At 38.0% G+C, this 13,664-nt stretch overlaps 1 protein-coding gene across 2 annotated transcripts in view; it reads left to right on the forward strand.

Annotated features, from left to right (window-relative positions):
- The window catches only part of kmt2ba (lysine (K)-specific methyltransferase 2Ba), a 44,323-nt gene that overhangs the window by 4,704 nt on the left and 25,955 nt on the right, over positions 1 to 13,664 (forward strand). For both annotated transcript variants that reach the window (XM_066673800.1, XM_066673801.1), the window contains exons 2-6: positions 5,292 to 5,349; positions 5,488 to 7,089; positions 8,046 to 8,236; positions 8,671 to 8,772; positions 9,074 to 9,230. In XM_066673800.1, coding sequence (XP_066529897.1) covers positions 5,292 to 5,349; positions 5,488 to 7,089; positions 8,046 to 8,236; positions 8,671 to 8,772; positions 9,074 to 9,230 — 2,110 coding nt within the window. The remainder of the gene's footprint in view (positions 1 to 5,291; positions 5,350 to 5,487; positions 7,090 to 8,045; positions 8,237 to 8,670; positions 8,773 to 9,073; positions 9,231 to 13,664) is intronic.

The raw sequence follows: 13,664 nt of genomic DNA on the forward strand, positions 1-13,664 counted from the left end.
AAAATTTACTCTCAACTGCGGGGAGCTTTTTCAGTTTTGCAGTGTGTGATTTCTATGAGGTTCCATTACCCAAAGAACTGTGTAATATCAGCCATAAGCTGCTTGTTGTCCAGTGCTGTTCACTTTTCTCCTTCGCAGCATAGTGACAGTTTTTGGAAATGTAGTTGCTGAAGTCGTAGGCATGCTGGATATGCATGCATTTTATTTAATTATGTACTAAGTAGGAGGGCATTAAATGAAACAACTTACCGTATTTTCCGCACTATAAGGCGCACCGGATTATAAGGCGCACCTTCATTGAATGACCTATTTTAAAACTTTGTCCATATATAAGGCGCATACAATAGACGCTACAGTAGAGGCTGGGGGTTATGTTATGCAACAATTAGATGGAGCTGCGCTAAAGGGAATGTCAACAAAACAGTCGGATAGGTCAGTTCAACTTTATTAATAGATTACAACCCAGCGTAATTTAAGGTAAAACATGTAGTGCAATGTTAATATACCCCACATAGTGGGGGGGGGGGCCTTTTCCTCGATTCAATAATAATAGTAATCACAATATAGTAACACTCGAAATAGTGCAAAGCGATAACAATATATCAATAACTCAACGTTGCTCAAACGTTAAAATCACACAACACACAAAATAAACACGTAAAGCTCACTTTACTAAGTTATTCCTCATCCACGAATCCCTGGAATTCTTCTTCTTCGGTGCCCGAATTAAACAGTTGGGCAAATACGGGATCCAATATGCCCGGCTCTGTCTGTGATTGTACTTATACCTGCTGCTCTCTGTTCAACAACCCACTGTTCGAGTTTGTCTTCCAAATGTAGCCATCTCGCTTTATTCCCTCGGAAACTCTGTTTAGTCTTCTTTACTTGGCATAGGTCATCTTGTTGCTTCCTCCACTTTCGCACCATTGATTCGTTAATGTTAAATTCTCTTGCTGCTGCTCTATTCCCGTGTTCTTCTGCGTGACTGATCCCCTTGAGTTTAAACTCTGTGTCATATGCGTGTCTCTTAATAGAATAATAGAATAAATACCTCATTTTGGGGTCTTTACATAAAAAACAAATGGAAATGAAATATATATACCGGTATATATCCAGCATGCACCGCTTGCGGAAGAAAATGAAGTAGGCGGCTGCTTACCGTAGTTGCGAGACCTGTTGTGGCTCAATATTGGTCCATATATAAGGCGCACCGGATTATAAGGCGCACTGTCGGCTTTTGAGATTTTTAGGTGCGCCTTATAGTGCGGAAAATACGGTAATTTTGTTCTTTGATACCTTAATAACCTTAAGAGCATCTGTAAGCATGTGTGGTCTTTAAAAATGTAGCCTACTAATTGCTAAACCACAATGTTTACTTTAAGATTTTTTATTCTGTAGCAGGACCATAAAAAAGGTTTGGAAAGGAAAAAAATGTATGGAGAGCCAATAAACGTCAGATTCATGTTAATATTTTATACAAACCGGATTCCAAAAAAGTTGGAACACTAAACAAATTGTGAATAAAAGCTGAATGCAATGATGGAGGTGCCAACATCTAATATTTTATTCAGAATAGAACACAAATCACAGATCAAAAGTTTAAACTGAGAGAATGTAACATTTTAAGGGAAAAATATGTTGTTTCAAAATTTCATGGCGCCAACAAAAAAGTTGGGACAAGGCCATTTTTTTACCACTGTGTGGCATCCCCCCCTTCTTCTTACAACACACCATTTATGTCTAATACAGGCCTCTAACTGTTCAGTCGTCTTGGGCCTTCTTTGTCGCACCTTCCTCTTTATGATGCGCCAAATGTTCTCTATAGGTGAAAGATCTGGACTGCAGACTGGCCATTTCAGTACCCGGATCCTTCTCCTACGTAGCCATGATGTTGTGATTGCTGCAGAATGTGGTCTGGCATTATCTTGTTGAAAAATGCCGGGTCTTCCCTGAAAGAGATGACGTCTAGATGGGAGCATATGTTGTTCTAGAACCTAAACATAGTTCTCTGCATTAATGGTGCCTTTCCAGAAATGCAAGCTGCCCATGCCACAAGCACTCATGCAACCCCATACCATCAGTGATGCAGGCTTCTGAACGGAGCGTTGATAACAACTTGGGTTATCCTTGTGCTCTCTGGTCCGGATGACATGGCGTCCCAGTGTTCCATAAAGAACTTCAAATCGTGACTCATCTGACCACAGAACAGTCTTCCATTTTGCCACACTCCATTTTAAAAAAAAAACCTGGCCCAGTGCAAACGTCTGAGCTTGTGGAGCTTGCTTAGAAATGGCTTCCTCTTTGCACTGTAGAGTTTCAGCTGGCAAAGGCGGATGGCACAGTGGATTGTGTTCACTGACAATGCTTTCTGGAAGTATTCTTGATCCCATGCTGTTATTTCCTTGACAGTGGCATTCCTTTTTGAGGTGCAGTGACGTTTAAGGGCCCGGAGATCACGAGCATCCAGTAGAGTTTTACGGCCTTGACCCTTACGCACAGCAATTGTTCCAGATTCTTTGAATCTTTTGATGATGTTATGCAAGGTTGATGATGATAACTTAAAGGTATTTGCTATTTTACGCTGGGTAACACCATTCTGGTATTGCTGCAGTATCTTTCTGCGCAACAATGGTGGAATTGGTGATCCTCTTACCATCTTGGCTTTCGAGAGACACTGACACACTGAGAAGCTCTTTTTATACCCAATCATGTTGTCAACTGACCTAATTAGTGTTAATTGGAGTTTCAGCTGTTCGTTATATGCTCAATTTCCTTTTTCCAGCCACTTATTGCTACTTGTCCTGTATATTTTGGGATTTGTTGACACTGTGAAATTTTGAATCGACATATTTTTCCTTTAAAATGTTACATTTATTAAGATTTTACTTTTGATCTGTCATCTATGTTCTATTACGAATAAAATTTTGACATTTGCCATCTCCACATCATTGCATTCATTTTTAATTCACAATTTGTTTAGTGTCCCAACTTTTTTGGAATCTGCTTAAAGTAAATGATTGAAATAAAATATTCAGCATCAATTATCACATCTGGTATCAGTTTGCTACCTTTTTACAAACAGTTTTGGAGCTGAAAGATACAAGCTTGACAGGGAGTGTAACGTTAGCTGAGGGAACTTGTCTTTAGTGTTTGTTTAACATGAGACTGGCTGCCTGTCTCTGTAAATTTCCAGTCTGATCTACTGCAGCTTTCTAGGGTCTTGATATGGATTTAATGTAATGTAGTAGTGTCAGAATGCAGTATGGTGCATTGTGGCACACTAAGGAGCTCATCAGAGTTTGGAGCCCTGCAGACCCTGCATGCATTGAGGTGTGGTGCTGGTGCAGGTCTGGAATGTTTCGACACAGCACACAGCCAGTGTTCGACAGGCTTTATGTCACTTCATGAATGTTCTTTACAACTGTAAAACCCTTCAAGCTTAACATTAACTACTTTATCTTTCTCACTTCTCTCCTGTATCTGTTGATTCTGATTAACAGTTTTCTGCAGATTTGGGATTTCTTGACATTACATTCTGAAACAGCACAGGCAACAATTTTGTAGTAATAGAGGCATTGTTTGCTTGAAAATTCATTGATGCCAGACAGATTTTACAGATATTTTAAACATACATTAACACAATAATACATTTTCACAATGTATTATTGTTTTCCAAATGGAACCATTAGACCTAAGGTTAAAATTAGTGTCAACCTTGAATCTGAAACTTCAAGGCATGTGGGGAAGATGGATGGGAGGGGGGCACCCATTGCTTCAAACCACTGAGTCAATGCTTGATTTGTCCTATGTCCAATGATCATTTAACCACAGATGTCTGAAAGTTCATATTAGCATGCAACCAAGGACTTATTCAAAAGTAGCGAATCTTTGTGTGCGCGCTTCGAGAGTCATTCTAGGATTGACATAAAAGGAGAAGGAGAAACCAGGACAAACAGTGAGTAGGAGAGAACCAACTAGAAAAAGAGGACTTTCAGAAGTTTTGGAACACTGAATTGTGCCATCAAATAAAATACAGTACTTCATGAGAATCTTATTATAAAGAAAAAATAAGAACTTGGAACTTTTAAATTGCGTATCATAGAATTATCAGTGCCCACTGCAAAAGCACTTTCACTGCCTTTCCATAAGCACCACTTTCACATCGCTAAGCACAAAATTCTGTCCATTTCTATGTCTATGTTCAATACAGCAATCCACTCTGCCATGCTTTGAGTAATTAACCCTTTTCGGTACACCTAGGAGGAAAGCCTCAGTGCTTCAGAAAGCTTTAGTTTGCCATTCCAAAAAAGTCATACATTGTATTAGTTATGCATTGAAATGATAATTCTTGGCCAAAGTGAATCTGAAATTGAAAGTGCAGTTTAACAATAACAAAGAAAAGCTTAAAATAAACAAGCATCCAATATTTTTTCTGCCACATAAAGTTCTTGATAGAAGTGACTCTTTTCCCCCACATTAAATGAGGCATCAGTTACTTTCTGCCATATTAAATAACTGTGGATTTTAAAGACTATTTCAGGATTGTTTTTTCGTTTAGGCTATGCGTTGTACTTTACCTGTCATTTGTAAGTTCTCATCATAAATAAGTGTTGCTTTATAGAAGCTGTCCTTTATGCTTTTTGTGGTGCTGTGTGTAGGGTTGAGCCGGATGTTGTATTTAATAACACTGTGATATCAGTCTGTTATTTATTTTATAAAAAAAATGTTCCACATGGCTGTGTGCACTCAGCTGTTGCTGCTCTATGTCTCTGCTTTGTGGCGCAGCATGGCACAAAAAAATAACAACAAATAATTAATAACTAGTATTTAGGCCTCTGTAATCATTGTTGTTTAAAATACATCATTGGTATCACAAGTGTTTGTGTGTTTGTTGGAGAACATTAGTGTGAGCGTGACAGAGAGAGAGATAAACACACACAAAAGAGAAGGCCAATATGAATGCACTACTGTCATATTTCAATATTTTGCTTGACCTGGCTAGATCTGTAGTACTTCAGATATTTTTTTTCTTATCGCAAATAAAACTTTATTTATTATTAGTGTCGAATATGCCAATTTTGTGATCTTATGAAAAAACCAAACATAATTTAATCAACTTTCATCACTGAAAGCACACACATGACTTTCATGCAAGCAGGAACATATTTGTTTCCTTGTTTGTTCCATTCTTCCCAGCATATTAGATTTTTGAACTGCATGGTGTAATTGCCCCTTTTTAAAGCATGGAAAAGCGTAACTCTTTGATATGCCTCTGTTTCTCTGTGTTACAGGAAGGAGACTTCACAGGTTTTCAGACTGATGGGAAATTGTCCTTGCGCTCCAGACAAGGTAGCTCAGAGTAATTGCATCTTTAATTGACATAGTTTTTATAATGTATTATTTTCATTATATTATGTTCATTATATTATATCTCACACTGATATGTGATTTGTGTTGACTCTTGTTTTTCCCTTTCCTCTTTTCTAGGCAATCTTCTTAAGACCTCATCAGCAGCAGCATTGAATGAGAAGCCTCCTCAGTCTACGGACCTGTCTACAGATGTTAGAAAAACCACCACGGCAAGAAAATTCTCTAAGACCACTTTGGAAACAGAGGAGCCTGAGAGAAAATGTGGAAAACGTTTCAGGACAGAGCGCAATACAGAGAGGGCCAAATTTATTGTGAAACTGGCTAGCAAAAAGATGGGTGAAAAAAATTCCTTAGATAATCAACAAACTAAAAAGGGTTCATTGTGTAAGATGGGAGTGAAAATGTCTCAGGAAGAGAAAGGAATTAAGTTCTCACATAAACAAGAAATTGAAGATGAAGTTATTGATAAATCAGGCAGTGAAGGTCCAGTGGCAGCTGCAGGACTTAAAAGAAGAAGAAGAAGAAATAGGCATGATGATGCCATTATTTTAGAAAATCGAACAAGGCAAAAAAAATTGGTATGGGCTTTGACACTGGTTAAACGGAGAAGAAGAACTCCCAAAACACTGGCAGCTAGTTTGGACCAAAGCTCTCGCAGAGAACCTGGCGAAACTGCTAAACAAGACCAAACTGAAGATACAAAGATCGAGGGTGTGCTCACTACTGACATTTCTGTAAATTGCAAAAATTCTGGGAAACGGAGAAAGATCCCCAAGGCTTTGAGTGCCTCTTCTGTAGTTGGAATTGAGGCTGGAGAGGAGAATGCAGTTTCTCCAGACAGAAGTGCAGGAGTGTTAATAAAGGACAGTTATTCACCTTCTCATAAAAAATCTCCAACTGGCTTAAGACGCCGCAAGTCTTTATTTGGACATAGAAGGAAAATAGAGCAGGAGTTAATGCGGAAAATACAGTTTCAGCCACAAGCGGTGGGTAAGATTCCCAGGAAAAGACGACGTCTTGTATGTTACACCTATGAAGTAGTGGAGCCCCCAGTGAGCAAAGACCAGCAGCAGGAGCTGCCTAAACGAGCAGCAGATCAACAAGAACTTACTGACGGTGGTGTAAGTAGTGCTCGGCCATCCAGGGTGATTAGGGTACCCAAGAGGTTCATGGATGATGAAGGCATGTCTGGACTTCATGTGAAAAAGCCTGTCCAAGTTGAAGCCTTACCAAATGAGTCTTTCATGGAATCGGACCAGGCAGGTATTCCACAAACCCAGAAGCAGAAAAGAAGGCGAAGACGTAGAAAACTAAAGAACAGTGATGGTCAGGGCAGCTTTTATGAAAAAGCAAAATCTCAGGGAGCAAAACCCAGAAGTCCCTCAGGAGTCTCTGATGCCCCCCAAATGAAGGTGGGGAGATTAGGTTATGATTCCACACACCTTAAAATTTATCAGAGACTGAAAAAGCTCACAGCAAGCTTGGCTCAGCGGAGACAGAAGCGAATGGACAGTCATAGAGATGGTAGGAAGTTACACATGGAGGTCCATAGTACACTGCAGTCTACAGGAGCAGTGGATGAAAGAAGACACAGGAACACCGATGTAAATATAGAAGAAGTAAACACCCCGGGAGTTGTGCATAAACTAGCCATACATGTTGAAGGTCAACAAGCACTTGCCATGGTTGAAGGACATGACAATACAGCCAGAGCAACAGGTAAGGATAGATGACTCTATCCAGAAATCACCAAACCACATTTTTTTAAATTCTTTGAATATTTGGTGGGGCACTGAGAATTATGTAGACTATATACAGTTGTACTAGAGTTTAAAAAAAAAAAAAATATTTAAATGAAATTTTCTGCACATAAGTTTCGCCTAAATTTGGCACATATGACAACTTGTCTGCCACAGAACCAGTAAGACAATAACACTGCCTTCCAATACATTCAGATTTTAAAGCCATGTTGCGGTTGGAGGAGTTTCTCAGTGGAATGGTTGCATTCTAACATTTACACATCTCTTCAGCGATGTAACTCATGCACCTGGATATGCGCAGTGGGCATTTTTTTTCTTGCTGCCTGTCACTTACGAGTATATTTTAACTGGTCATTACGTGTACTGTGTAGAGCTAGGGTCCTCTGTACAATGTCATGGCGGGCCAGAGTGTATTTTCTAACTCTAATAGACTACAGTTTTGTTGCCTGCCATGTCTCAGCTCTTGCCTGATGCAGAGGCATCCAGGCCGTCTTCAAGTTAACGTTATTGCTCTCCCTATTGATGCCACTGTGTACATAGCCATGACAGTGCAACTGCCCTTCATTCTCTGAATTACCTGCCCTTGCTGTTCAGAGCAGACGGGAGATGGCGGGTATCTTTTATTTATTTATTTATTTATTTATTTTTTAGAAATCATAATCACTATTAAATTGCATTAATATATAAATTGATATTGAATTTAATATGGGTAAATGCTTACTCTGTGGCATATCTTTAAAATTAATTTAAAATGCATTTATATACTTAAAATAAAGTAGACAGTGGCTTTACAGTTAATACATCCAAGCCATTTGTGTTAGCTTTTTTCAGAATTTACTGTGACATCCTTACTCTGCTTAATAAAGACAAGCAACTTTTGCTTTTTAATTATGTCTAATCACTCTCATATGGCAGAGAGTACCAGCATTGAAGACTTAGATGTACAGAACCAGGATGCTGGAGATACCACGGTTGTGCTGGGGCACGTCAGTCCACTTCAGAGAATACACCTCTCAGGTGCAAACAAGAAGATGCTTCACTTGCTGAAGAGGGCCAAGGTCCAGCTGATTAAAATTGACCAGCAGAAACAGCTAAAGACAGCTCAGGTAAGGTGTTTTTTTTTTTTTTTTTTTTTTTTTTTTTTTTTTTTTTTTTTTTTTTTTAATAATAAAGATGCTCCTTTATCAGTTACTGTAATCTTTTTGTTTTAAAAGTGATTCAGTACTGTGCAAAGTTTTAGGCAGGTGTGGGAATAATGTTGCAATGTAATAATGCTTTCAAAAATGCAATTGTAAATAGATTTTGTCATTAAACAAAATCAGAGGGAATGAACATAAATCTAATGTGTATGTAACTATATATTAAAATATGTGTATGTAACTATATTAAAATGTAACTATATTCCTACATAATCTCTGACTGTAGACAGTACTTGCAAATCTTAGAGAAAAAAAGTAGAATAAAAGCAATTCAATATCATTTTGTTGTAAGTTACCATGTTAAAATTCACATAATTAAAACTGCTGTCCTCCTTGCACAGCTGTTGACTGGTGCAGTTAGAATTGCGGATGGTACGACAAGAGGCATACAGAAGAGGAGGAGACGGGGAATGGGAACAGCCAACATACAAGCAACTCCTCAGGTAGCGTGTGTCTGTTTTTTTTTTTCGGTTATATTTCTGAATCTCATAGGTGTGTTCTGTTTTATTTTTTATTTTTTTGTGTTGGACGGCATTTATGTTTATCATCTGCGTTAGGTGTACATTCCTTATCCTGAGATATTTATTTATTTATTTATTTTCTTCAGTAATTGTAATAATGTATTTTTTATAGCACTGCTCCTAAGGACAAAAGAAATGAATGAATGTGTAAATTTTTACAATATGTACGGACAAAGTGCTCAAAAAATTGTGCTGTTTTCTTGTTAACCTTCTTTGAGTGTAGGAGCGTCCACTTGGAGGTCCACGCATAAAACATGTGTGCCGGGCTGCGGCAGTAGCACTGGGGCAACCTCGAGCCATGGTACCAGATGACATCCCCAGACTTAGTGCCCTGCCTCTACATGAGCGAGAAGGCATTGCAGCTTCCCCAACAACAGAAGGTACATAAATGTTTCATTTTATTGAGGAATATTTTAATAGTAGGTCTGTAGTACAACCAGTTTTTACCCCATAGACCTTAAAAGACTTTACTTGTACTTGGCACTCACAGTCAGGGATTAATCAAAGATAAGATCTTTTGCTGAGATAAGGTTATAGATTTTCACCTGACCTTCACACCTATATGAACTTATTGGAAACATTATACTATTTCAGTGACACTTGGCATTGGACATATTCATCTTAGGCTTGTGTGTAGCTGGAAGATCATTTCATGAAGCTCCTGGCACACAGTTCTTTTGCTGATGTTGCTCACAGAGGCAGTGTGGAATTCTGGAGTTTGGTGCATTTGTAGTTTTGTGTTTTACCCTTAACTACTCAACAGCCCCTTGAGTTTTTGTATAGTCAGTCACTTTTGGGTAAAGCACTTGTTACTCTTAGACACTCCCATTTAACACTTATTAATAATAATAATAACACTTGCAGTTGACCATAGGAAAAAAACACAAACAGACATTGTAGAGATGACCTTTTGTTATATTGTACTTAGCTTATTATTATAATATATATTAAATTACATTATATTATAATAATTTTTTCCCTTATGTCCCATATTTAAACATATGGACATTTGAACTTCATTTGAACAGTATCGAGAGATGGAGCTTGTATAACTATATCACCCCACAGCATCTCAGTAGGTTTAAGATCCGGGCTCTGATTTGGCCATTCCATTTCTTACTTTTGAGCCATTACTTGTGAATTTACAGAAATGTTTTAGGGCATGGTCAGCTTTAGTTTTTGGAAAGATAGTCTCACATTTTTCTCAAGCACCCTCTGATACAGTGAAGAATTCATAGTAGATTCTGTGATGGAGAGCTTGCCAGGCCCTGGTGCAGAAACGCAGCCCCAAACCATGCCATTTCCACCTCTGTGCTTCACAGTTGATATGGGGTTCTTGTGCTCAAATGTTGTGTTGGTTTGCGCCAGACCTGTCTTCTGTTACTGTGCTCAAATAATTTAGATTTCGATTAATCTGTCCAAAGCACGTTGTTCAAGAATTCCTGGTCTTGTCTAGGTGCTCTCTGGCAAAACTTAAGTCTTGCCCTTATGTCTTTTTGACATCCTTGCACACCACCTATGAAAATCAAAATCATGCAGTCTTTTCCTGATGGTAGATATATGTACCTTGGCATCAACTGTGGCAAGAGCCATTTGTAGGTCTCGTTATGACATTTTAGCATTGTTGGAGACTTCTATATGCATCTTGTGGTCTACTCTTGGACTGAACATGTTAGGATGGCCTGACCTGGCCTTATTGCCAGTTGGTTTAAATGTTCTCCACTTGTAAATTATTTTCTGGACAGTGGAATGGCTAATTTCTAATTGTTTTGAGATATTTTTACATCCCTTCCCAGGCTCATATAAATCTATAACCTTTCTGAAGGCCTCAGAGAGCTCTTTAGATCTTGCCATGGTGATACCACTCACTTCAACAATCAAGGGCAAATCAAACTATTGTCTGAGGTTTAAATAAGACAGCCTCCTCAAATGTCCTCTTTTAATGATGGCCTAATCATTAGCACCTGTTTCTAAATGTAGACATTTTAAATAGTAATAAATATGGGATCTCCTAACTTTTTCCTCACAAGAAATGTGAATGTTTCTTCATTACATTTTAGAACTTATATTAAGTAATTTCTCCAGTTTTATTTGTTTAGTTACATAAGCTCCGTGTCTCAATATTGCTCAAATGAATCTCATATGTCCATATGTTTATCATCATCATCATCATCATCATCATTTTCTTCTCCGCTTCTCCATTTCAGGGTCGCGGTTCCATATTTTTAAATATGTTCAAAAAGATTTTCATGGGGTGTCCTACCTTTTTTACATGACTGTATATATGTTTAATTTTTATATAATATCTGACAAATGTACAAAAAAAAAGATTTCCATTGCTTTTACCCATCAAATTGATTTTATTTTTGCTGGTAAGCTTATGAACGTAATCTGATGGCCTCACTGAATTGTTGTGGAAAAGAGAATAAAGCTGTGACTTGTTAGGATTTTGCTTATAGAATTAAGACCTTCCTCCTTAAATGGCTCTGCCTTTTATATTATGAAGCAGGTGCACCATTTTGAAGGAAAAATTACTTTCAAAACTTATAGGACACAGTGTGGTAAAAATCTCCAGTACAATTTAAATGTACTTTGATTTAGGTACTTTATTAATCAAAATGCTTCATTTATTATTTGTATAGATGTACTTATCTAAACAGCAACATCATCCTTTCTGCTTAATCCTTTTCAGGGTCGCAGTACTTAATCTAAAGTAAGCATTTATTTTCAATAAATAGTTTGAATTTATATTAAATTCTTTAAGTAAACCAATCTTTCTTAGTATTCTTGATCTTAGAAATATCTAGTGTATTTAAAAAAAATAAGAGCAAAGAACACACTGATAATCTAAAATATGCCAGTGTTATTTTATTAATGCATCATAATCCTGCTGAATGTTTAAATAAGTCATGTCTTACCATTTTTACAAACACTAGAGCAATCACACATAACCTATATATAACTACAGCTGTGATTATATTTTCCCCTTCCTACAAATATTAACTCTGCCCTCTATTTTTCTGTAAACATATACATTGATATGAAACTCCATATTAATATTGTATTTTCCAGGTTTGAAAAGTGCTGGAGATTTGGATAAAGTGCTTGAAAATGCTTGAAATTGTAACTGTATTTCTTTCACAACAAATGGCTGTCTAACTGAATAGCTTGCTTAAAAATCTCTCTGCATGGACTCGTTAGTTTTTCCATGGTATGGAGGTTGTGTTCGTATTTTGCCATCTAGCGTCAACAGAATGCATCTAGTGCACCATTTAAGGTAAAAGAGAAAATCCTCATGACTCGATTGCTCATCCTTTGTATCCCGGATGAGTACTCTGAATTTGTTTTTATTAACTTGTATTTTGGTATCTAAATTTCGTCTACCGAATTTGAGCAACTTTGAAATATAGTGTTGCATTTTTTGAGCTTGATTTTTTTTTTATCTGAATGTATTAACCTTGAATAATAACAGTGAAAATGTGTTCTTGAAAATTCACAAGTTCTATTCAAGAGCAATTATATTCAGATGCATAATTTCAGTGCAAAAAAATTCAGTGCTACAAATTCAAAGGTGGTAATATTTTAAAGTCTGATGAGACAGATTTGCTTCCATACAATCCATATAAGGTAACACTGGTCTCTGATTTTGAATGCGTGTGACTTTTGAGCCCTCAGATGACACGGCATAAGCTACATGGGGTGGGAGTACTATAAATAAACTGTTGTTACTTAATATAGTCTTCCACAGAATCAAGAAATGCAACCTGAAACACTGTTACACAAACAGAAGCCATATATTATTTCTATACAGAATTGCTAATGGTCCAAGCTCATCTCAAATGGTCCAAGAGTCAGTCAGTGGAGTCAAAAAGACTGTCAGAGTTTCAGCTTGTTTGCCTGAAAAACGATACTAAAACAGTGCTAATGACATATGGGACTGTTTAGACTGTTATCAGTGATTGGTGCAAAAGCCAACACCTCTCATGGTATGGGGAGTCCATCAGTTACCATGGCATGGTGACTTGCATATTGTTGTGTTTTAAAAAAAATAATAAAAAATATTACACAATGCTCAAAAAAAATAAAGGGAACACTTAAACAACACAATGTAACTCCAAGTCAATCACACCTCTGAGAATACAACCTGTCCAGTTAGGAAGCAACACTGATTGTGAATCAATTTCACCTGCTGTTGTGCAAATGGAACAGAACAGGTAGAAATGAGAGGCATTTAGCAAGACCAACACGGAGTGGTTCTACAGGTGGTGACCACAGACCATTTCTCTGTTCTCATCCTTTCTGGCTGATGTTTTGGTCACGTTTGCATTTTGTCAGTGCTCTCACCTCTAGAGGTAGCATGAGGCAGGGTCTACAACTCGCAGAAGTTGCTCATGTAGTGCAGCTCATCCAGGATGGCACATCAATGCGAGCTGTGGCAAGGTGGTTTGCTGTATCTGTCTGCACAGTGCCCAGAGCATGGAGATACCAGGAGGCGTGGAGGGGGCGACGACCCAGCAGCAGGACTGCTACCTCCTCCTTTGTGCAAGGAGGAACAAGAGGAGCAGTGCCAGAGCCCTGCAAAATTACCTCCAGCAGGCCACTAATATCCATCTTTCTGCGCAAATTGTCAGAAACAGACTCCATGATGGTGGTATGAGGGCCTGACGTCCACATGTGGGGCTTGTGCTTACAGCCCAATTGTGCAGGGTGATTGGCATTTGCCAGAGAACACCAATATTGGCAGATTTGCCATTGGCACCCTGTGCTGGGTTCCTTACGAGGTTTTTTCTTTTTTTCTTTTTTTCCCCTTCCCA

This window comes from Hoplias malabaricus, chromosome 6 (genome assembly GCF_029633855.1).
Source record: "Hoplias malabaricus isolate fHopMal1 chromosome 6, fHopMal1.hap1, whole genome shotgun sequence".
Classification (NCBI taxonomy): Eukaryota; Metazoa; Chordata; class Actinopteri; order Characiformes; family Erythrinidae; genus Hoplias; species Hoplias malabaricus.